Source organism: Mobula birostris, chromosome 2 (genome assembly GCF_030028105.1).
Source record: "Mobula birostris isolate sMobBir1 chromosome 2, sMobBir1.hap1, whole genome shotgun sequence".
Taxonomy (NCBI): domain Eukaryota; kingdom Metazoa; phylum Chordata; class Chondrichthyes; order Myliobatiformes; family Myliobatidae; genus Mobula; species Mobula birostris.
Window position 1 is genome coordinate 133780801 of NC_092371.1, and position 22995 is coordinate 133803795.

General features: G+C 43.5%; 1 protein-coding gene across 1 annotated transcript in view; it reads right to left on the minus strand.

Annotated features, from left to right (window-relative positions):
• LOC140210901 (dynein axonemal heavy chain 8-like) overlaps positions 1 to 22995 on the minus strand; it is a 1093299-nt gene that overhangs the window by 597395 nt on the left and 472909 nt on the right. The window contains exons 36-37 of the mRNA XM_072280167.1: positions 18974 to 19214; positions 17185 to 17384 (exon numbers count right to left, since the gene is read on the minus strand). Of these exons, the coding sequence (XP_072136268.1) occupies positions 17185 to 17384; positions 18974 to 19214 (441 nt within the window). The remainder of the gene's footprint in view (positions 1 to 17184; positions 17385 to 18973; positions 19215 to 22995) is intronic.

Here is a 22995-nt window from a genome sequence, read left to right on the forward strand (position 1 = left end):
ACTATTCAGGGGCCTGTACTACAATCCCATCGGATTGACCGTTCCTTTGTATTTAAGTTCTCTCTATATTCCTCATTGCATAATTTCCTCACAAATATCCTCTCAAAGGAACATTATTAAGTCTTCTTTTATCATGAAGACAACTCCCACTCATCTGCCTCACTTGTAGCATCTGTATTCTGGAACACTGAGCTGCCAATCCCATCATTCCCTCAGGCATGTTTTTGTTATGGCTATGATATCCCACACCTTAGAGACAATTCACGTCCTAAGTTCACCTGCCTTACCTGTTAAGCCTCGTTCATTGAAATAAATGCAGTTTATACCAATTATCTTTCCTCTCCCTTTACTGTGCTCCTATCTATCCTAATGACTAAGCTCGATCTCATTGGTTAATGTATTATCCCCTGATTTCTCTTCAGCTACACTACTGTTCAGGATCCCACCCCCTGTAACTCTTGTTTAAACCCTCCTGAGTAACACTAGCAAACCTCCCAGCCAGTATATTGATCTCTCTCCAGTTCAGGTGCAAACCATCCCTCTTGTAGAGAGCATCCTTCTCCCAGAAGAGATCCTAATAATCAAAGAACTTGAATCCCTCCCCCTGCACCAACTCCTCAGCCATACATTCATTTGAGCTATCTATTTCTATCCTCACGAGCACATGCCACTCACTGGCTGTGATCCAGAGATCAGTCCACTTGAGGTCTTGCTTTTTAAGTTCTCACTTAACTCCTTGTAGGCACTGCACAGGATCTCATCCTTCTTTCTACCTATACCATTTATTGGTGCATGTACCATGACTTCCGATTGTTTACCCTTCTCTTTGAGGATGCTCTGCAGCTGCTGAGAGTTCTACGCTATGACCCTGGAACCCAGGAGGCAATACATCATCCTGTCATCTCATTTACAGCCATAGAATCTCCTGTCTATCCTATTACCACTGCTCAGTCTGACTTTTCCCTTACCCCCTAAGCCTCAGAGCTGATTTCAGTGCCACTAACCTAGCTTCTGCTGCTCTGTCCAGAAGGTTCATTTCCGCTCTCCCCTACAGCAGTATCCAAAGGTGTATATTTGTTAATGAGGGGAATGGCCACAGGCAAACCCTGTGCTGTCTCTCTCTTCTCCTTACCTCTCCTGGTGGTCACCTAACTATCTACAGCATGCACCATAAACTCAGTAAAGCTCGTGTCTATGAAGCTTTCAGCTTTTCACATGATGCTAAGAATACCGAAGTCCATCATCCTATTCCAATCAACCTTTGTAAGTTCCTATCTAATACTGTCAAAATGTGCCTTCTCTTAGTTTAGAACTTTATCTTGCGAACCAGATCTGTTCCTTTGCATAACTAATTTTAAACTAATTGAGCTACTATATAGTCATTTAGAAATTTGGAAATATTACACAGGAGGGTTTAAACTGGGTTGGTAGTGGAGTTGGAGTCTGAGCTGGAACAAGCAACAAAGCAGTAGCCAGCAAGAGCAAATCCAGTAATCTTGATAGTTGTGGACACAGTAAAGGCAGGGACAGGAATACTCAGTTAAACTGCTTTTAGTTCAATACTCGAGGTTTAACAGGTCAGGAAGAGAGTACTTGGTTTGAGCACTGGGATGTTATAGCTGCACCAGAAACATGGCTGAGAAAAGGTAGGTTTGGCAGCTCAATGTTCAAAGTTCAAAGTAAATTTATTATCAAAGTACATATTTATCACCATATATAACCCTGAGATTAATTTTCCTGCAGGCATACACAGTAAATCTATAGAATACTACATACAATGGGATCAATGAAAGATCAACTAAGGTGTAGAAGACAGCAAACTGTGCAAATGCAAATATAAATAAATAACAATAAGTAATGAGAACATGAGATAACGTGTCCTGAAGGTGAGATCATTGGTTGTGGGAACATCTCAATGGATAGGCAACTGAGTGCAGTTATCCCCTCTGTTCAAGAGCCTGATGGTTGTGGGGTCGTACCTGTTCTTGAACATAGTCCTGAGGCCCTAGTACCTTCTACCTGATGGCAACAATAAGAAAAGAGAATAGTCTGGGTGGTGAGGATCACTAATGATGGGTGCTGCTTCCAGAATATAAATGCCACAGGTGTGACAAAGGTTCAAGTAAGTGAGGAGGGAGTGCAGTCTTTTTGATAAGGGAGGATGTAACAGCAGCACTTACAGATGACATTCTTGAGTATCATCCAGTGAAAACATCTGGGTAGAACCTGGAAACAAGAAGGGGAGGGTCACTCTTCTGGGTCTGTATTATAGACGTCCTAGTAGTCCGCAGGAATTAAGGTGGTGTGTTGAGAAATTACTCACAGTTGTAAGAATAATGGTGTTTTATTAGTGATATTGACTGGGACAGCCAAAGTGTTAATGGCCTGAACAAGATAGAATTTGTGAAGTGTGTCCAGAAAAGTTTTCTGAGTCAATACATAGAGGATGCTACTTGGGAGGGTGCAATGCTGGACTTCCTCTTAGGGGATGAGCTTGGGTTAGCCAATGAAATAGTGAGTGATTTGAGGCTCTGGTTAAGAAAATAAAAGGAAGGATATATTCATTTTAAGGGATATGAGAAAATCCCTTGGTGACTATAAAATGATTAAGAATACTCCAAAAAAGGAAACTTGGAGAGCAAAGGAAGGGTGTGAGATGGATCTGGCAGTTTCTATAGCTACAGTGCCTATAAAAAGTATTCACTCCCCTTGGAAGTTTTCATGTTTTATTGTTTTACAATATTGAGTCACACAGTAAATTTAATTGGGCCTTTTTGAACAATATAGAAAGACTCTTTTGTATCAATGTGAAAACATACCTCTACAAGGTAATCTTACATCATACATCGGGGTGCTCTCTTCAGTTACCTGATGAGGTAACCAGAGCCTTTGGCCAACAGCAGATGTTGTCAGATGCTACTCAACCTTCAAAGAAAGTTTCAACCCTTACCACAACACTTTCCAGCTGACAGGTCAGCAGTGGTGGCCAAGTCACTGCCCATCTGCTCCTGACTTCCAGCTCAACTCTCCTCGCCTTCTCCATATCTAGCAAGAGGCTCTTTCTGCTTCCTCCCCCATCCTGCGAGCTGCTTGACTTTTTCTCTTTTCATCAAGGCCCAGCACAGACAGCAACCTCCTTGCCGACCTTGCTGGGAACCCTCTACAGCTGATCTCCATAGGGAATAGTCATGTTTGCCATCCTTTGTTCCTGCACTAAGAACTCATATTTCAGGGCCTTCACCTCGTGTGCCTCCTCGCATCCTTCCTCCCATAATACTGTGAGCTCCACCAGGATAATTTTCTTGTCTTCGATGGACCACAGTACGTTGTCTGGTCAAAGTGTGGTTTGCACCACCTCTGGGAACCGTAGCTTCCTCCTCACATTGACTCTAATATCCCATGATTTGGCAGTTTGCAGCAGACTGAATTTAGGCCTCTTTGATACTACTGGCATGGCCCTCTCCTTGATGAAAACGACTGCCCTGTTTGCCTCTCTGTCAGCTGGTCTCTTTTACACCTCTCCCGCTCCAGTGTGTCAGCAAGGGACAGCAGGTTCCATCTATACCATCCTTGTGTTAAAGCTGTTTTGCTTCCTGACAGTATGTGTGCTAGTGAACCCTGCTGATGATAAAACTTGCAGTTAGGGTCATCTGTTAGACCCCATGTGTGCAGCTGTGGTTACGTAGGGAGTATGTCATACACAAACCACAGGAGGAATGAAATGCCGAAGGGGTCCAGTTTCCAAAGGTCTGCCGAAGATGATCCCATTTTGTACAGGCACCCACTGATTCCCCCAACTTCTCTGCCCTTCCTCCTTGCGGTTCCGTACCTCTGCCTGAATGATGTCACACCTATCCCTTGCACTTACACTACCCCATTGTTGGAAGTGTGCAGAGCCGAGGCCTTGCCATCCCAAGCATAGGTTGCCAATGATGTCTCTCAATTGCAGGGAGCTCACTACCTGGTCTATAGCCGAGTAGGCGGCCCACTTCATCTTGATCTTGTTGTAACTCCTAATTGGTTTAGCTTTGTCATCAGAACCCCTCAGGGTTAACACAACTCTACACTTTGCCAACTTGAACTCCTCCACTACTGATGACAATGGCAGCTGTAGTCGGGCTGATTTTATGTAGAGCCCCACTGAAGAAAAACTTGGTGCTTATTGACTTTCCTCTCAATGCCTTCTACAGTAGTCATGGGAAATTTGTACACCATGAAAAGCCAGAGCAGCCTTGGTAGAAGACCATGTTGGTACAGCCATGTCTTAAATTTATCAGGGAGGCCAGTTTCGCAGATCTTCTTCAGCTACTCTTCAGTCTGCTAGACAGTGTGGGTGATGTTGGTGCTGTCTGTCATTGATGCATTAACCCATTTTCCAAGAAACTTCACTGCGTTGTTCTCTATGGATAGAATGACTTCTCCCTGTACTTAAAAACTGAACCTGCTAGTAACCTTACCCTTTTTGATCATCATGTATCTGGACTTCCTGGTCTTGAAGATCATTTTAGCACAGGTAGCGACATTGTCCAGGGTTTCCAACAGTCACTGCGATGTCATGTATGAACCCCTGTATTGCAGGTTGTCAGATGCTGGGCTCCAACACTGGGTTTCAGGTTACATCTGGGCTGATGATATGAGGAGCATGACATGAGAAACAAGATGGGAAAGATGGTACAGCCGGTTGGAATCCCTTTTTGGATGTCTTGCCGCCTAGATGTAAAGTAGGCTGAAGTGAAGCACAGCTTGAATCCTCCTAGGGAGTTGGTGACCATGTCTCTCGTAATGGCAGGATATGGCAGTGGTCCAGGCCAATCTGGATAAGGACGTGTGGAACTGATCCATAGGCGTTTGCTAGGTCTAACCAGACAACTGTTAGGTCGCCTTTCTTCTGTCTGTTACAGCTATATAGGACCCTGGTCAGAACCCACTTGGAGTACTATGCTCAGTTCTGGTCAACTCACTACAGGAAGGATGTGGAAACTACAGAAAGGGTGCAGAAAAGATTTACATGGATGTTGGGGAGCATGCCTTATGAGAATAGGTTGAGTGAACTCGGCTTTTCTCCTTGGAGTTACGGAGGATGAGAGATGACCTGATAGAGGTGTATAAGATAATGGGAGGCATTGACCATGTGGATAGCCAGAGGCTTTTTCCCAGGGCTGAAATGGCTAATACGAGAGGGCACAGTTTTAAGGTGCTTGGAAGTAGGTACAGAGGAGTTGTCAGGGGTAAGTTTTCTTTTTTGTTTTTTTTTAAATACGCAGAGAGTGGTGAGTGCATGGGATGGGCTGCCAGCGGCGGTGGTGGAGGTGGATATGATAGGGTCTTTTAGGAGACACCTGGATAGGTACATGGAGCTTAGAAAAATAGAGAGCTATGTATGGGTATCCCTAGGTAATTTCTAAAGTAAGTACGTGTGGGCCGAAGAGCCTGTACTGGTGCTGTAGGTTTTCTATGTTTCTAGGTTTCTATGGCCTCACCGATCAATTGGCTGATTATTAAGGTGTGTTTAAGGCAGCCAGAAAAACCCGGGATGCCATCTTTCTGGATGGATGTGTTGATATAGTGGTTCTCCATTAAGTAAGAGGTCAGCCTTCTCACAAGCACAGAGAAGAATATATTGCAGTCCATGATGAGGAGGGAGATTGTCCTATTTCCAGAAGGCATTTGATAAGGTACCACATAAAAGTCTTATCCACAAAATAAGGATGTATAGAGTTGGGGGTGATGTATTAGCATGGATGGAGGATTGGTTAACTAATAGAAAGCAGAAAGTTGAGATGCATGGGTGTTACTCTGGTTGGCATTCAATGGTGTATCACAGGGGTCGGTGCTGGGCCTGCAGCCATCCATGATATACATTAATGATGTGGAAGAGGAAGCCGAGTGTAGTGTATCTGAGTTTGCTGACGATTCTAAATTGAGTGGAACAGCAAATTGTGTAGACTGAAGAAGATACGGAGCATCTGCAGAGAGATATAGTTAGGTTAAGTGAGTGGGCAAGGGTCTGGCAGATAGAGTACAATGTTGGTAAATGCAAGGTCATCCACTTTGGAAGAAAAAATGGAATAGCAGATTATTATTTAAATGGTAAAAAAATTGCAGCATGTTGCTGTGCAGAGGGACTTGGGAGTGTTTGTGTATGAATCACAAAAGGTTGGTTTGCAGGTGCAGCAGGCTATCAAGAAGGCAAATGGAACGTTGGCCTTCATTGCTAGACAAATTGAATTTAAGAGCAAGGAGGTTATGCTGCAAATGTACAGGGTACTGGTGAGGCCACACCTGGAGTACTGTGTGCAGTTCTGGTCTTCTTACTTGAAGAAGGATGTACTGGCTTTGGAGGCGGTGTAGAGGAGGTTCACTAGGTTGATTCCAGAGATGAGGAGGTTAGACTATGAGGAAAGATTGAATCGCCTGGTCCTGTAGTCACTGGAATTCAGAAGAATGAGAGATCTTACAGAAACATACAAAATTATGAAAGGGGTAGATAAGATAGAGGTAGGAAAGTTGTTTCCACCAGATAGGTAAGACTAGAACAAGGGGAATAGATTTAGATGGAGATGAGGAGGAACTGTGAAGAGAGTGGTGAATCTGTGAAATTCTCTGCCCAATGAAGGAGTGGATGCTCCTTCAGTAAATATATTTAAGACAAGGTTGGTTAGATTTTTGCATAGTAGGGGAATTAAGGGTTATTGGGAAAAGCCAGGTAGGTGGCACTGAGTCCATGGTCAGATCAGCCATGGTCCTACTGAATGGTGGAGCAGGCTTGACAGGCCAGATGGCCTACTCCTGTTCCTATGTTCTTAAACTGGATAATCGTGGAGGAATATTCTTCCTTGGGAACAAAGCATCCTTCAGCCATTTTCCAGCTTAGTGAGATAGAGCCTTTGATCCAAATCTTCCTCATTATCTTCCACAGCCTCTGAAGGAGTTTTGGGCATTTATTATATTCCTTGTAGGGTATACCACTTTCGTCATGGAGTGGCAGCTGACTGCTCTCTTGATATACTGGACCTCCTGCCACTTGGGCTCTGCCACATTCAGCTCAGTTGCTGGGATTTTTGATTGGTGACTCTTGGATTAAATTCTAGTCCTTGATTCCTATGAGGATGGCTGTGTGATTCCCACAGAAATTCTTCCACCTCTTGCTTTGAGCTGTTTAGGGGGCCAGATTTTCACTGCAGAGAAGAACCTTGGTGAACCTGAATGGGTTTTTAACAAACTGCACTCTCTTACTCCCTTTTTCATTTTCACTGTTGTTCCACCCTCCTGAGCTTGCACAGCTGTTTCAACAGTTTGCAAGTTAGATCTTTAACACTTTTCTTTTTTTGCCAGGTGAACTGCTTTTAAATTTGTTTGTTCAGATTCTTTATCTCGTCTCTCAAGTGGCCAATCTCCCTTTCCCTCTTGTTTGGTTGCCATGATGGTTTAAGATCCCCTTCTTCTCCATTGGGCCAAATCACTGTCTAGCAAAGCTGAACACAATGGTTCTGAGGGAGTCGAATTTCCTGCCAATCTAGCTTCCAAGGTGCAATCCAGGTCATCATTGAACTGCTTCCAAGATACATTGTCTGATGAACTAGGCCATCTGATCAGCTCTTTGAAAGTTTTTAATGTTTTATTGTTTCACAACGTTGAATCACAGTGGATTTAACTTGGCTTTTTTTGACACTGATCAACAGAAAAAGACTATTTCACGTCAAAGTGAAAACAGATCTCTACAAAGTGACCTAAATTTATTATATATAAAACACAAAACAATTGATTGCATAAGTATTCACCTCCTTTAATATGACAAAACAAATCATCACTGATGCAGACAATTGGTTTTAGAAGTCACATAATTAGTTAAATGCAGATCAATGTGTGCATTCAGGGTGTTTCAATTGATTGTAGTAAAAATACACCTGTATCTAGAAAGTCCAATTGCTGGTGAGCCAGTATCCTGGCAAAAACTTCACCATGAAGACAAAAGAACACTCCAAGCAACTCCCTGAAAAGGTTATTGAAAAGCACAAGTCAGGAGATGGATGCAAGAACATTTTTATCATTGAATATCCCTTGAAGTACATAAGTCAATCATCAAGGAATGGAAAGAATATTGCACAGCTGTAAATCTGCCTACAGCAAGCTGTCTTCAAAAATTGAGTGACTGTGCAAGAAGGGGACAAGTGAGGGAAGTCACCAATATTTGTAGAGCTGCTAGGACTTGATGTTTCAATCCGTATGGTAAGTTGGCACTCTTGATGTTGGCAGTGGGTTTGGAGTGGTGACAAGGAGGGAGGGTAGTACGTCATCGGGGGCATCAGGTGGGCACTCTTCTTCTTTGACGTTTCGTTGATAAGCCCACGACATCTCCAGAGGGCTCAATGGTGCTACCTGGTGTCCCAGATACATAGAATCATAGAAAATAGGTGCAGGAGTAGGCAATTCGGCCCTTCGAGCCTGCACCGCCATTTATTATGATCATGGCTGATCATCCAACTCAGAACCCTGCACCAGCCTTCCCTCCATACCCTCTGATCCCCCTAGCCACAAGGGCCATATCTAACTCCCTCTTAAGTATAGCCAATGGACTGGCCTCAACTGTTTGCTGTGGCAGAGAATTCCACAGATTCACCACTCTCTGTGTGAAGAAGTTTTTCCTAATCTCAGTCCTAAAAGGCTTCGCCTTTATCCTCAAACTGTGACCCCTCGTTCTGGACTTCCCCAACATCGGGAACAATCTTTCTGCATCTAGCCTGTCCAATCCCTTTAGGATTTTACACGTTTCAATCAGATCCCCCCTCAATCTTCTAAATTCCAACGAGTACAAGCCTAGTTCATCTAGTCTTTCTTCATATGAAAGTCCTGCCCATCCCAGGAATCAATCTGGTGAACCTTCTTCGTACTCCCTCTATGGCAAGGATGTCTTTCCTCAGATTAGGGGACCAAAACTGCACACAATACTCCAGGTGTGGTCTCACCAAGGCCTTGTACAACTGCAGTAGTACCTCCCTGCTCCTGTACTCGAATCCTCTTGCTATAAATGCCAGCATACCATTCGCCTTTTTCACCGCCTGCTGTACCTGCATGCCCACTTTCAATGACTGGTGTATAATGACACCCAGGTCTCGTTGCACCTCCCCTTTTCCTAATCGGCCACCATTCAGATATTAATCTGTTTTCCTATTTTTGCCACCAAAGTGGATAACTTCACATTTATCCACATTAAATTGCATCTGCCATGAATTTGCCCACTCACCCAACCTATCCAAGTCACCCTGCATCCTCTTAGCATCCTCCTCACAGCTAACACTGCCGCCCAGCTTCGTGTCATCCGCAAACTTGGAGATGCTGCATTTAATTCCCTCATCCAAGTCATTGATATATATTGTAAACAACTGGGGTCCCAGCACTGAGCCTTGCGGTACCCCACTAGTCACTGCCTGCCATTCTGAAAAGGTCCCGTTTATTCCCACTCTTTGCTTCCTGTCTGCTAACCAATTCTCTATCCACACCAATACCTTACCCCCAATACCGTGTGCTTTAAGTTTGCACACTAATCTCCTGTGTGGGACCTTGTCAAAAGCCTTTTGAAAATCCAAATATACCACATCCACTGGTTCTCCCCATCCACTCTACTAGTTACATCCTCAAAAAATTCTATGAGATTCGTCAGACATCATTTTCCTTTCACAAATCCATGCTGACTTTGTCCGATGATTTCACCGCTTTCCAAATGTGCTGTTATCACATCTTTGATAACTGACTCCAGCAGTTTCCCCACCACTGACGTTAGGCTAACCGGTCTATAATTCCCTGGTTTCTCTCTCCCTCCTTTTTTAAAAAGTGGGGTTACATTAGCCACCCTCCAATCCTCAAGAACTAGTCCAGAATCTAACGAGTTTTGAAAAATTATCACTAATGCATCCACTATTTCTTGGGCTACTTCCTTAAGCACTCTGGGATGCAGACCATCTGGCCCTGGGGATTTATCTGCCTTTAATCCCTTCAATTTACCTAACATCACTTCCCTACAAACATGTATTTCGCTCAGTTCCTCCATCTCACTGGACCCTCTGTCCCCTACTATTTCTGGAAGATTATTTATGTCCTCCTTAGTGAAGACAGAACCAAAGTAATTATTCAATTGGTCTGCCATGTCCTTGCTCCCCATAATCAATTCACCTGTTCCTGTCTGTAGGGGACCTACATTTGTCTTTACCAGTCTTTTCCTTCTTACATATCTATAAAAGCTTTTACACCCCCCTCCATACCCTCCAGTCTTCATCTTGCAGCCCAGTTGTTGTCTTTCCTTTTAATCCAAATCCAATTGCTGCTTTCTTCTGCTGCATTTGACAAGGACTTAATTGCTTGTTGGAGGGAGTGACCCCTCACCCCCATCTTCTTTCATAGACTGGTCGTCGATGTAGCAACGAATCCCCTGCATCCCACTTCTACAGGGAAAACCTTCATCTTCCAGCCATTCTGGGCAGCTTCAGTTGCCAGTTCAGAGTACTTGGTCTTTTTCCTCTCATAAGCTTCTTCGACACCATCTTCCCTTGGTACTGTCAATTCCACAACATATGCCAGCATGGCTGTTGTGGACCACAGGACCATGTCTGGCCGGAGTGTTGTAGCTGCAATGTCTGGGGGAAACACAAGCTTTTATTCCAAATCCACATCCATTTTCCAATCCCGAGCAACCTGCAGAATGCTTACATCTTTTGATGTTGTATGGTGCTCTAAGGTTGGCCTGCTGGTACAAATCGTGTAATGTGGACATTTCCTGCCAATGTTTGTGGGAGAGCATTTAGTCATAGCCATAGTCATACTTTATTAATCCCAGGGGAAATTGGTTTTCGTTACAGTTGCTCCATAAATAATAAATAGAACCATAAATAGTTAAATAGTAATATGTAAATTATGCCAGTAAATTATGAAATAAGTCCAGGACCAGCCTATTGGCTCAGGGTGTCTGACCCTCCAAGGGAGTAGTTGTAAAGTTTGATGGCCGCAGGCAGGAATGACTTCCTATGACGCTTAGTGCTGCATCTCGGTGGAATGAGTCTCTGGCTGAATGTACTCCTGTGCCCACCCAGTACATTATGTAGTGGATGGGAGACATTGACCAAGATGGCATGCAACTCAGGCAGCATCCTCTTTTCAGACACCACCGTGAGAGAGTCCAGTTCCATCCCCACAACATCACTGGCCTTACGGATGAGCTTGTTGATTCTGTTGGTGTCTGCCACCCTCAGCCTGCTGCCCCAGCACACAACAGCAAACTGGCCACCACAGACTCGTAGAACATCCTCAGCATCGTCTGGCAGATGTTAAAGGATCTCAGTCTCCTCAGGAAATGGAGACGGCTCTGACCCTTCTTGTAGACAGCCTCAGTGTTCTTTGACAAGTGATGATTCGCCTCTGTTCCAAGATTGAAGCCAGCTGTCTGAGAACTTGGTTATACCGCCAAGTGTACCACCCCTGGGTGAGGCTCGTAGTGCATCCTGTTAAAATGTGCCTTAGTGATTTGGGTGCTTGGCAAAGAGCGCAAGCGGGGTCTTCTCCCCACCACTGGTTCAGGTTCTGGGGTGTGGGTAGGAGGTCATAAGTGGCTGTGATGACAAAACTTAGCCGAGATCCCTCCACCTCCCAGATGTCATGCCCGCTAAGTTTCCTCTTTTCCAGGCTCTCCCAATTAGTCCAGTGGCCCTGCTTGGTCATTGAGACAGCCCTGGCGTGTCGCTCTGCCTCCTCTCCTGTCTTCTCAACTCCTCCACCACGAGTTGTCTCTCCTGCACTGATGTTGCCTTGTGCCATTGAGGAGCCTTTGGGACAAGCCCAAGCCTGGCTCTCCCATGTTGGACTTGGCCAACCACATCCCTGAAGCGAAGAGCAGACTTAGCACTCTGAACAGCTTCAGATGGGGTCCACTTCCTCCCCATTGCCACATGGGGGGCCACTGTTTGAATAACAGTATCTTCAGATTCATTGAGGGTCATGACCAACCTTGCTTTGGTGCATTTGAATTCTTCCACAAGACTTGCAATTGGTGATTCCAATTTGCCGTTCCCGTACAATCCAACAAGACTTAAGCATCGTGGAAGTCCAAGCCACTGTTTTACATGTGTGCTGATCATTCTTTCAAGCTTTTCAACCTTGCTGATGGGGATTTCATACACTGTTAAAGGCCTCATGAGTCTTGGGAGTATGCCGCACTGGAAGCACCACAGCTTGAGTTTTCCCAGCAGCAAGGTCTTGTTGATGCGAGCTATGTACATAATGGTATCCTTTTCGAGTTTTTCAAACTGCTCAGTGTCCTTGAGCTTAGCATCATACCATCGGCCCAAGCTCTTCACTGGCATTTCTGAAACAGTTGGTACAGGTGTCCCGTCAATCTGAAATCTTTTATCCGTGACTTGACCTTTGACAATGGAGATGCTTCTGCACTTGCTGGGCTTGATCTTCATCCTCGCCCATGTGATGTTTTGATGAAGCTTTTCCAGAAGTCTCTTGGTGCAGGGGACAGTTGTCGTCAGTGTTGTTATAACGTCCATATAGGCTCGTATCGGTGGTAACCATTGACCAAACTGTAGCCCTTTTCCTCCCGCAACCCATTTTGAGGCTCTGATAATGAGCTCCATTGCCATAGTGAAGGCCAATGGGGAGATGGTGCACCCCGCCATGATGCTTACTTCCAGTGGTTGCCACGCTGTGGTGAAGTCTGATGTTGTGAGACAGACTTGCAGATCCTGGAAGTAGTGTTTTACCAGATTTGTTATTGTTGCAGGCACCTGAAAGAATTCAAATGCAGTCCACAGTAGGGAATGAGGAACTGATCCATAGGCATTGGCCAGGTCAAGGAACAAGACACGCAGATCCTTTTTCTTTCTTTCTTAACCATCTGGATTTGATGCCATATTATGCTGGTATGTTCAAGGCATCCCGAGAAGCCTGTTATGCCAGCCTTTTGGATTGACGTATCAATGAAATGATTTTGTTTCAGATACTTTGTAAGTCTTTGTGTCAACACGCTGAAAAAGATCTTGCCCTCTATGCTCAGAAGGTTTATTTGGGGAAACTGCTCGATGGTGGACGAATTCTTTTCTTTTGGGATCAGAACTCTCCCTGCTCTTCTCCAGGCTTTGGGGATAATTTGCTTTTCCCACGCAACCCTCATGTTTTTCCAAAGGAATTTCAGAACATCCGAGGTGTTCTTGTAGACACAATACGGAACACTGTTAGGGCCTGGTGCTGATGCCGATCTTGCCTTCTTCACTGCCTCTTTCACCTCGCTCATCTTGGGAGGGCTGATGTTAAATTGATGTGGACAAATATCGGTTCATCTTTTCGCTTATCGGTGTGGATGATTCTGAGATGTCTTTCAACCTCCTCTTTTGATATTTCCAAGTATCCGCTTTTCTCTTTTGTGAAAATGCCTTTCACATATTTAAAGGGATCTTTGTAGAAGTCTGTTCTTGCTTTTTCCTCCTTTTTGCATCGTTTCCTTAAATTCTCTGCTCTGCGCAGTTTCGAAAGCCTCTGTTTTAGGTCCTCTTGAAGGAGGTTGATGCCCTCCCTTTCTTCTGCTGTTGCTTTTTTCCACAACTTCCTCAGGCCTCTTCTCTCTTTAACAAGTCATTGGATTTCCTGGAGATGACGGGATTTGGGGGGAGGAGGCATATCTTTCCTGCTGACTTGTTCCTTCACTCCAAATTTCTCCTTTCCGTAGCTGTAGATCAGGTCACCCATCCTCTCCAACTTCTTTTCTGCTGATCCCTTGATGCCACTTAAGATCAGGCTCACATCTGCATTGATGGTTTCCCACTCCTTGCTGTTAGACTTTGGCCATTTCACCAACGGCTTACGTCCTTGCATGTTCTTCACTTTACGATGTGCCTGGCTGTGTCTTGGACTGCTGCTTGTGCCTGAAACTTCTTCCACATCGTGTAGGGTGCTGATACTCTGCGGACTGTGGGTTTCTTCCTGCCACTGAGTTTCATCCGACTGATTTCATGTTTGACAAACCTTTTTAAGTTATTTGACAGTTGTGGCAGGCCTTGAATGCTATCACCTCTTAAAAAGTAAAATTAGTAAAATCAAGCCACATAGGTAACAACAGGGCTTTGCTTCCAGATGAGTTCAATGCTTTCTATGCTCATTTTGACTCTCAAAACGTGGAGTAACTAACACAGACTTACACAGCCCCTGATGATCCTGTGATTTCAGTCTTTGAGGCTGATGTGCGAGCATCTTTCAGGAGGGTGAACCCTTGGAAAGCATGTAGCCAAGATGGGGTACTTGGCCAAGTAATAAAGAACTGTGCTGATCAGATGGATGGAGTGTTCAATGAGATCTTTAACTTCTTGCTTTGGCAGTCTGAACTACCCACATGCTTCAAGTAGGCTTCAATTATACTGGTGCCTAAGAAGAGCATGGTAACCTGCCTCAGTAACTACCATGCAGTAGCACTTAAATCCATAGGGACGGAGTGTTTTGAGAAGTTGATGGTGAAACATCAACTCCTTCTGGAGAAGCAAATTGGATTTGCTCCAATTTATCTCCCAGCAAAATAGGTTCACAAGAGATGCCATCCCGTTGGCTCTTCACTCAAACCAGGAACATCGAGACAACAAAGATGCACACATCAGGATGCTCTTTATCAACTACAGCTAAGCATTCAATACTATTATCCCCTCAAAACTAGTCAATAAACTTCAAGATCTTAGCCTCAACACCTCCTTGTGCAAATGGATCCTCAATTTCCTCACTTGTAGATCCCAGTCAGTTTGGACTGGCAACATCTCCTTCACAATCACCATCAGCACAGGTGCACCACTAAATTGTATGGTTAGTCCCCGCTTTATTCATTTTATACTCAAGACTGTATGACTAAGCACAGTTCCAATACCATATTCAAGTTTGCTGACACCACTGTTGAAGGTCAAATCAATGGTGGCAACAAATCAGCATATAGGAGGGAGATTGAAAATCTGGCTGAGTGGTGCCACAATAACAATCTCTCACTCAATGTCAGCAAGACCAAGGAGCTGAGTCTGGACTTCATAATGAGGAAACTAGAAGTCCATGAGCCAGTCCACATCAGGTGAATCAGAGGTGGGAAGGGTTAGCAATTTAAATTCCTCGCTCTTATAGACCTGTGCTGGGCCCAGCACATAAGTGCTATTACGAAGACAGCATGACAGGGTCTCTACTACCTTAGAAGTTTGCAAAGATTCCACATGAACTTTGACAAACTTCTATAGATGTGTGGGAGAGAGTACATTGAATGGCTCTATCATAGCCTGATATGGAAATAAAAATGCCCTTGAGCAGAAAATCCTACAAAAGTAGTGGATACAGCCCAGTCCATCACAGATAAAGCTCTTCCCACCATTGAGCACATCTAAAGGGAGCACTGTCACAGGAAAGCAGCAAACACCTTCAGGAACCCCCACCGCCCAGTCCATGATCCCTCCTCGCTACTGCCATAAGGAAGTAGGTACAGGAGCCTTGGGACTCACTCCACCTGGTTCAGGAACAGTTATTATCCCTCATACATCAGGCTTTTGAACCAAAGGAGATAACTTCACTCAACTTCACTTGCCCCATCATTGAAATGTTTCCAGAACTTATGGCCTTACTTTCAAATTTAATCTCATGTTCTTGATATTTCTTGCTTATTTACCATTATTATTTCTTCTTTCTTTCTGTATGTGTACAGTTTGTCTTTTGCACACTGGTTGTACACACAGTTGGTGTGGTCTTTCATTGATTCTATCATGGTTATTGGATTAATTGAGTATGCCCGCCCTATCCCCTCTAAGTCGCACTTTTTAGATATTGCCTGAGGAAACTCTCCTAAACCTATTTAATAAATTCCACGCTATCTTATCCTTCATCACAATGGCAGTCCAATCTATAGGACGAGGAAGATGATAAATAAGTATAGAGAGAAAGGGCAGTCAGTGCCTTTTCCCAGATTGCAAATGGCCAATACAAAGGACATATTTTTGAGATGATTGGAGGAAAGTATAGGTGAATATCAGACAACACACACAAAATGCTGGTGGAAGGAGGTACAGTCGACGTTTTGGGCCGAGGCGAAGGGTCTCGGCCCGAAACGTCCACTGTACCTCTTCCACCAGCATTTTTGCTGCCTGGCCTGCTGTGTTCCATTTTGTGTGTGTTGCTTGAATTTCCAGCATCTGCAGATTTCCTCGTGTTTGGGGGATACCAGACATAGATTTTTTACATTGGGAGTGCTAAGTGCTTGGAACAAGCTGCCAGGGGCCAGGGGTGGAGGTAGAGGCAGATACATTAGGAACATTTAAGAGACTCTTAGATAGGCACTAGTATGAAAGAAAAATGGAGAGCTATGTGGGAGGGAAGGGTTAGATCATCACAATATTGTGGGCCAAAGAGCCAGTACTGTGCTGTACTGTTCTATGTTCTATTACAACCCGATTATTTTTGCAAGATTCCACAATCTCCCTGCATATTTGTTCCTCGATTTTCTGTTGACTATTATTGTACAATCCCAACAAAGTGATCATCCTCTTGAAGCTCTGGAGATATGTAACATACTGATTTTTGTGGTGTTGGGGACTGTCATGTTGCAGACAACTTAATAAAATATGTTTATAAAAGGTACCTCTTTAACAAAGTTCATCGTAACTTCGTCACTGATTTAGCCACCTTCTAGCCAGAAAAGGGTCAATATGAACTGAGAAAATGAGTCAAATAATGGTAGGTGGAATTTAGTTTGGACAATTGCAAAGTATTGTATTTTGGGAATTCATAAGTGGGCCAGACTTGCACAGCATTGGCAGAGCCCTGGTGAAAGTTGTAGAACAGAGCCACTTAGAGAACAAGTACACAGTTCCCTGAAAATGGTGATTTGGGCAGACAGCATGTGAAGAAGGGATTCAGCAAGCTTGCTTTCATTGGCAGAGGACTGAGTACAACAGCTGGAACGTCATCTACAGCTAAATAAAACATTGGTAATACTGTACTTGGTGTATTGTGTGCAGTTCTGGTCACAGCTTAAAGGTAAAATATTATTAAGCTAGAAAGAGAGCAGAAAACTTTCATAAGCATGTTACCCGACTTCTTTCTATGCTGTATAACACTAATGATCTATTATACGCTTTCTTATGTTAGCCTAAGAATTTATATTATATTTCTTGATTTTTGTACCTGTTGCTGAGTAAAGAGCTCAGTATCATTAAACTATCCTCCATCATTGTTATGATTTCAGTTGTCTCCAGTCCTTTTAACAATAGTTCTCCTCGCCCCTTAAATGGAGAAAAGCTCAAAGTCTGACTGACCCAAGTCTGCATCACCTGAGTCAATTTTGCCTCAATATCCTTCTCTTTCACGGAGGATATACAGATATCCTGAAAAAGATCACATAGTAAAATCTGTTGTCAGTCTTTAATTGTTTTCTGTAATCATTACAGTACTGAAGACATTCTCTATACCATCAAAAAGATCTAGTTTGTCTCTTCCTATTTCTCATGTCTTAGTCAATGGCCTTGTACTTAATGCTCATCCAAACTCTTAAAATGTGCTATTTCTGAATACACTATCCGACTTAGGGTTTAAAATGCTAACCTCTCTGCATAAAAAGCAGTTTTCAACTCACCTCTAATCCTTCTAAACTTCCACCCTATTCCAATGTACCCTTTCCCCAACACCCCATGCCCTCTGGTCACGATCTATCACTCTTTGAGCCTCTATATCCAGCACATCATTTTTTGCAACTTCCACCACTGACGAAATCCCACCTCTAAGTATATTTTTCCTACCCCTTACTTTCCACTTTCCACAGTGATTGCTCTCTATGTGACTCTCTTGTTGACTCATTCCTCCCCAATGATCTCCCACCTGAAACTTATTCCTGCAAGCAGGACAAGTGCTCCACCTTCTTTATACCTTTCAGGGTGCCAAACAGTCTCACAAGTGAGGTGACACTTCACCTGTAAGTCTGTTGAAGTTATCTGTTGTATCCTGTGCAACATCATCTACATCAGTGAGACCCAATATAGATTGGGGGAGTACTTCTATGAGCACCTTCACTCCATCTGCCACAAAAGGCAGGATTTCCTGGTGGCCACGAGAAAATCTGCAGATGCTGGAAATTCGCAACACACACAAAATGCTGCTGGAACGCAGTAGGCCAGGCAGCAACTATAGGAAGAAGAACAGTCGATATTTTGGGTTGAGAACCTTCATCAGGACAGTTCTTCTTCCTGTAGATGCTGCCTGGCCTGCTGCATTCCACCAGCATTTTGTGTGCATTTCCTGGTGGCCACCTATTTCAATTCGACTTCCCATTCCCATGCTAAGATGTTGGTCCATGGACTTCTCTACTAATACTCTGGGGCCACACTCAGGTTGGAGGAGCAATACCTCATATTCCGTCTAGGTAGCCTCCAACCTAATGGCATAAGTGTCCATTTCTCTAACTTCCTGTAATTAATCCTCCCCTCCCATCTTCTTTTTCAATCTTCCATCCTGGTTACCCTCTCTCCTTCTACCTATCATCTCTGTTTCTCCTCCTCCATCTCTTTCTTCCATGGTCCACTGTCCTCTCCTAACAGCTTTCCTCTTCTTCAGTTTTTTTTTTAATCTCTTCCACTTATCACCTCCCAGCCTCTTACTTCATCCCCCTCCTCACCCACCTACCTTCCTCTTCACCTGGTTTCACCTATCACCTGCCAGCTTGTACTCCTCCTACCCCGACCATTTTATTCTGGCTTCTGCTTCTTTCCTTTCTAGTCCTGATAAAGAGACTCGGGTTGAAATATTGACTGTTTATTCCCCTACATTGATGTTGCCGAACTTTGCTGAGTTCCTCCAGCATTTTGTGTATGGTGTTGGAGATTTCCAGCATCTGCAGAATCTCTTGTGTTTATAAATTCTGATTTGCTTTTGCTAATTTCTTACTATTTCCATAAATTAATTTCCCTTCCTCATATCATACCTCAATTTCATCTTTAAATTGAAGCAGTGGAGCCTCCATAACATGTTTCAGAGAGAATGTTTCCGATGTCACATTAAATTTATGCCCTGTTACTGCAGCTATTCGTTCCCAATGTCTTGGTTGTATTGATTTGCTAGCCATCATCTCTAGGAGAGGACATGACTCACTGAAATCATCTATTTTCTTCTTCAGATCTAGATACGCTTGCCATTCCTTCAACGCTTTTGGTAGTCTACGACACCTACAAGTAATCCATATAAAAGAATGCAAAGCTAATTGAAATGTATGTACATCAACAAGCTAACCTGTAACCTAATATTAACTATTATTAAACATGATATAGAGAATATGTACAGAAAAACAGTTATCTGGAAAGATGGATTGTAAGCTTTCATCATTTTCTGTACTCCTTTTTTTCAATTTCAATTAAAAGCATAATGCTAAACAGTACTAATTGCAAGATAAACAAATTCCATGACTTGACTTCTGAGTCCTTCCTTCAACTGATATGTTAACACCCAGAGGAGCTAAGACATGCATAGTAGTTCAAAACGGTGTGCAACTTGAGTTGAAACCTATGTTATTTTTCACCATGTATTTGTGGCTCATATTATTTCCAGGCCACTTGTACTGATGCGGGTATTCACAGCACTAGTGATGACTGTTTCAGAATTACACAAAGGTGACTAGCTTCAGAAAATCTTAGTTACAAGCACAAATACTGCTGCAGAAGCATTAGTAGCTGAGGTGGATAAGATTGTTATAGAGGAGGATGTGGGAGGTGCTGATGCTTGGAGTGGTACTGTCTGGCTTTCTAAACTGAACATCCATACCCAGCCCAAGAGATGCTCACAAAGAAAGAAAGCCCCAAGATGGATGAAGGTCTCCAAGCTGAAAAGTAGTAACATAAAGCAGTCTTTTGTTGGCACTCTGGAAGATCACTTAAACTCTACCCCTCTGGACAATCAGAATGTGGAAGCTGCTTGGTCAACCCTTCAAGAGCTGGTCCACAACACTGCTACAGAGATTTTGGAGCATGCTACCAGGAAGCAGAAGGACTGGTTTGATGAATACTATGTTAAAATAAAGCAAATGCCGGAAGAGAAACATCATCTTTTCAAAGCTTTCCTCAGCGATCCTAAGTCAATCTCAAAAAAGGATGCCTTCAATAACATACAAAGGACCATACAACACAAACTGCATCAGGTGCAGGATTCCTGGCTGAGCAATAATACTGATGACATCCAGGCATATCCCCACGTCATCAGGATCCTCCCTCTCCTTAGTACTGATGGGAACACACTAATCATGGACAAAGAGAAAATTCTTCATAGGTGGGCTGAAAACTTTAACACTGTTCTGAATTGTCATTTGACTTTAAATGATGAAGCCATGAATCGCCTGCTCTAAGTACCTGTCAATGAAGTACTGGATATTCCACAGACCTTTGCTGAGATCCAGAAAGCGATACATCACATCTCTAGTGGCAAAGTACCATGATCAGATACCAGGTGAGGCTACAAAGATGGTGGTGTAGCGCTAACAGAAAAATTCCATCAGTTCTTCTAACTCATATGACAGCAAGCAATGATTCCACAGAAATTTAAAGAAACATCTATCATCCACCTGTATAAGCAAAAGGGAAACCAATAGTCCTGTGATAATTATCAGGGATTATCCTTGCTGTTTTTTGCAGGAAAGATCTTTGCCAGCCTTCTTCTCAACCATCTCGCTTCACACCTTGACTGGGGACTCCTACCAGAGAGGCAGAGTGGATTCTGGAAAGAATGTGGGACTATCAACATGATGTTTGCTGCAAGGCAGCTGGCAAGAGAAATGCCAGGAGCAAAACACTGACCTGTTCTCCTGCTTTGTCAATCTGACTAAGGCCTTCGACACCATTATCAGAGAAGGTTTGTGGAAGATCATGGTGATGTACAGATGCCCAAGGAAATTCATCACCATGGTGCAGCAATTCCACAACGGCATGCAATCTAGCTTTCAGGACAATGGTGAGATATCCAAGCCCTTCCCTGTCTCAAACAGGGTCAAGCAGGGCTGTGTCTTGGCGCCAGCAGTATTCAGTCAGGTATTTTCTGCTATATTGACTGATGCCTTCAGAGATGGTGATGCAGGTATTGGCATCAGATTCCATACTGATGGAGAACTGTTCAATTTTAGGAGGCTCCAAGCAAAAACTAAGGTTATTACAGATATCATCAGGGACTTCCTCTTTGCTGATGACTATGCCTCAACACTAGTTCAAATGATGATATGCTGCGCTTTGTCCACAAATATTCTGATATGTGTATCAACTTTGGGCTTACCATCAACACTAAGACGACTGAAGTAATGCATCAGTCAGTGCCAGGGAAATCATATGTTGAGCCAAACTTCATAATTAATGGTCAAAGGTTCAACCTAGTGAACGGGTTCATCTATCTTGGTAGCACACTATCCCAGAACATCAAATGAACATCATAATGAAGTAAATGCCAGGATTGCCAAAGCAAGTGTAGTCTTTGGCAGACTTTATGCCAATGACTGGAACGGTAGAGGCACAAGTGTACAGACAAAGCTGAAGATGTATGGGACTATAGTACTTCCCACTCTGCTTTATGCCTGCAAAACATGAAAGTATACCAATAAAATGCCAAGAAACTGAACCATTTCCACACAGTCTGTCTCAGAAAGCTCTTCAACATTAAGTGACAAAAACAGAGCCCCTGACACCATGGTACTTATCAAGGCAGGTCTGCCCAGTATGTACACCATCCTGATGCAGTCCCAATTACGCTGTGCAAGCCACATAGCTTGTATACCAGACCACTGGCTGCCTAAGACACTGCTTTACAGCGAATTACAGAAAGGAAAGCATTCCCATGGAGGCCAAAGGGGACACTATAAAGACACCCTGGGAACTCTACTAAAAGCCTTTGGCATTAACCTGGACACATGGGAACATATCGCCCAATATTGGGCTGAGTGGCACTCCTCTGTCCATAAAGATGCAGTGACATATGATGCAGAATGAACGACTGCAGAAGACAGATGTAGGCTGGCCAGGAAAGCTCGAGCCAGTGACTCCCAACCTAATGTGGCTGCCATCTTTGGTCTACACTGCCAAAGAATTTTTCGAGCAAGGATTGGCTTCTCCAGCCATTTGCGTACCCACAGACCAGTCCAGCTCTACAAATCTCCAATGACTAAAGCAGTGGTTCTTGTTGCACAACGGACGAACAAGATTTTTTGACAGGTCAAATGCTAATCTAGATACTTGTTAAATGCTGTGAGAGTACTTGCCTCCAACATCCGCTCAGAAGATGAGATCTTGTTCCACGAACTCTTTGGACAGCATTGGCATTTTAAATAATTCTGACCATCAAATATATGTAAAAATGGCTATATCTTGCACTTTACTGTTGCCAGGATAGGCAAGTTGTCAAATCGGGATAATCCAAGACAAGACCTCAGAGATCTATTGCCTTGGACAAATTCCCATTAAAGCTTGCTATGCTTCCCTGCCCAACTCCGGCATGGGAAACCGCGTTTGAAGGGATCTCTGCACCCATATGTTAGTATGGGTGAGTGGAGAGTACAGTGGAAAGTCCAGCTTGCAGAACAAGTGGATCTGTTTCATCTACTTATGAATTCTAATACAAGTGACTTCTACATTAAAGGAGGCTGGGGTGAGGGTTGGATTCCTAGAAAACAGGCCGTTAAGAAATATGAATTGAAATTTTTAAAATAATGGTGATTTATTTGCTCTTTTTTACTCAAATTATATGACAGCAATTTCTATTCGGTGCCTCAAATTTTTATGGAGTGATTTTCATAACTCGAGTTGCCATAATACAAAAGGTCGCCTGTATATCACTTGTTCTGCTAATTAGTCCCTCAATATACCCCACATTTGCTGTTTTCCAGTCATTTGGAACATCACCCGTGGTCAGTTAAGATTAATAATTATCTGCTGGGTTCTAGCAATCTGTTTCTTTTGCCTTCCATAACAGCCTGGGATA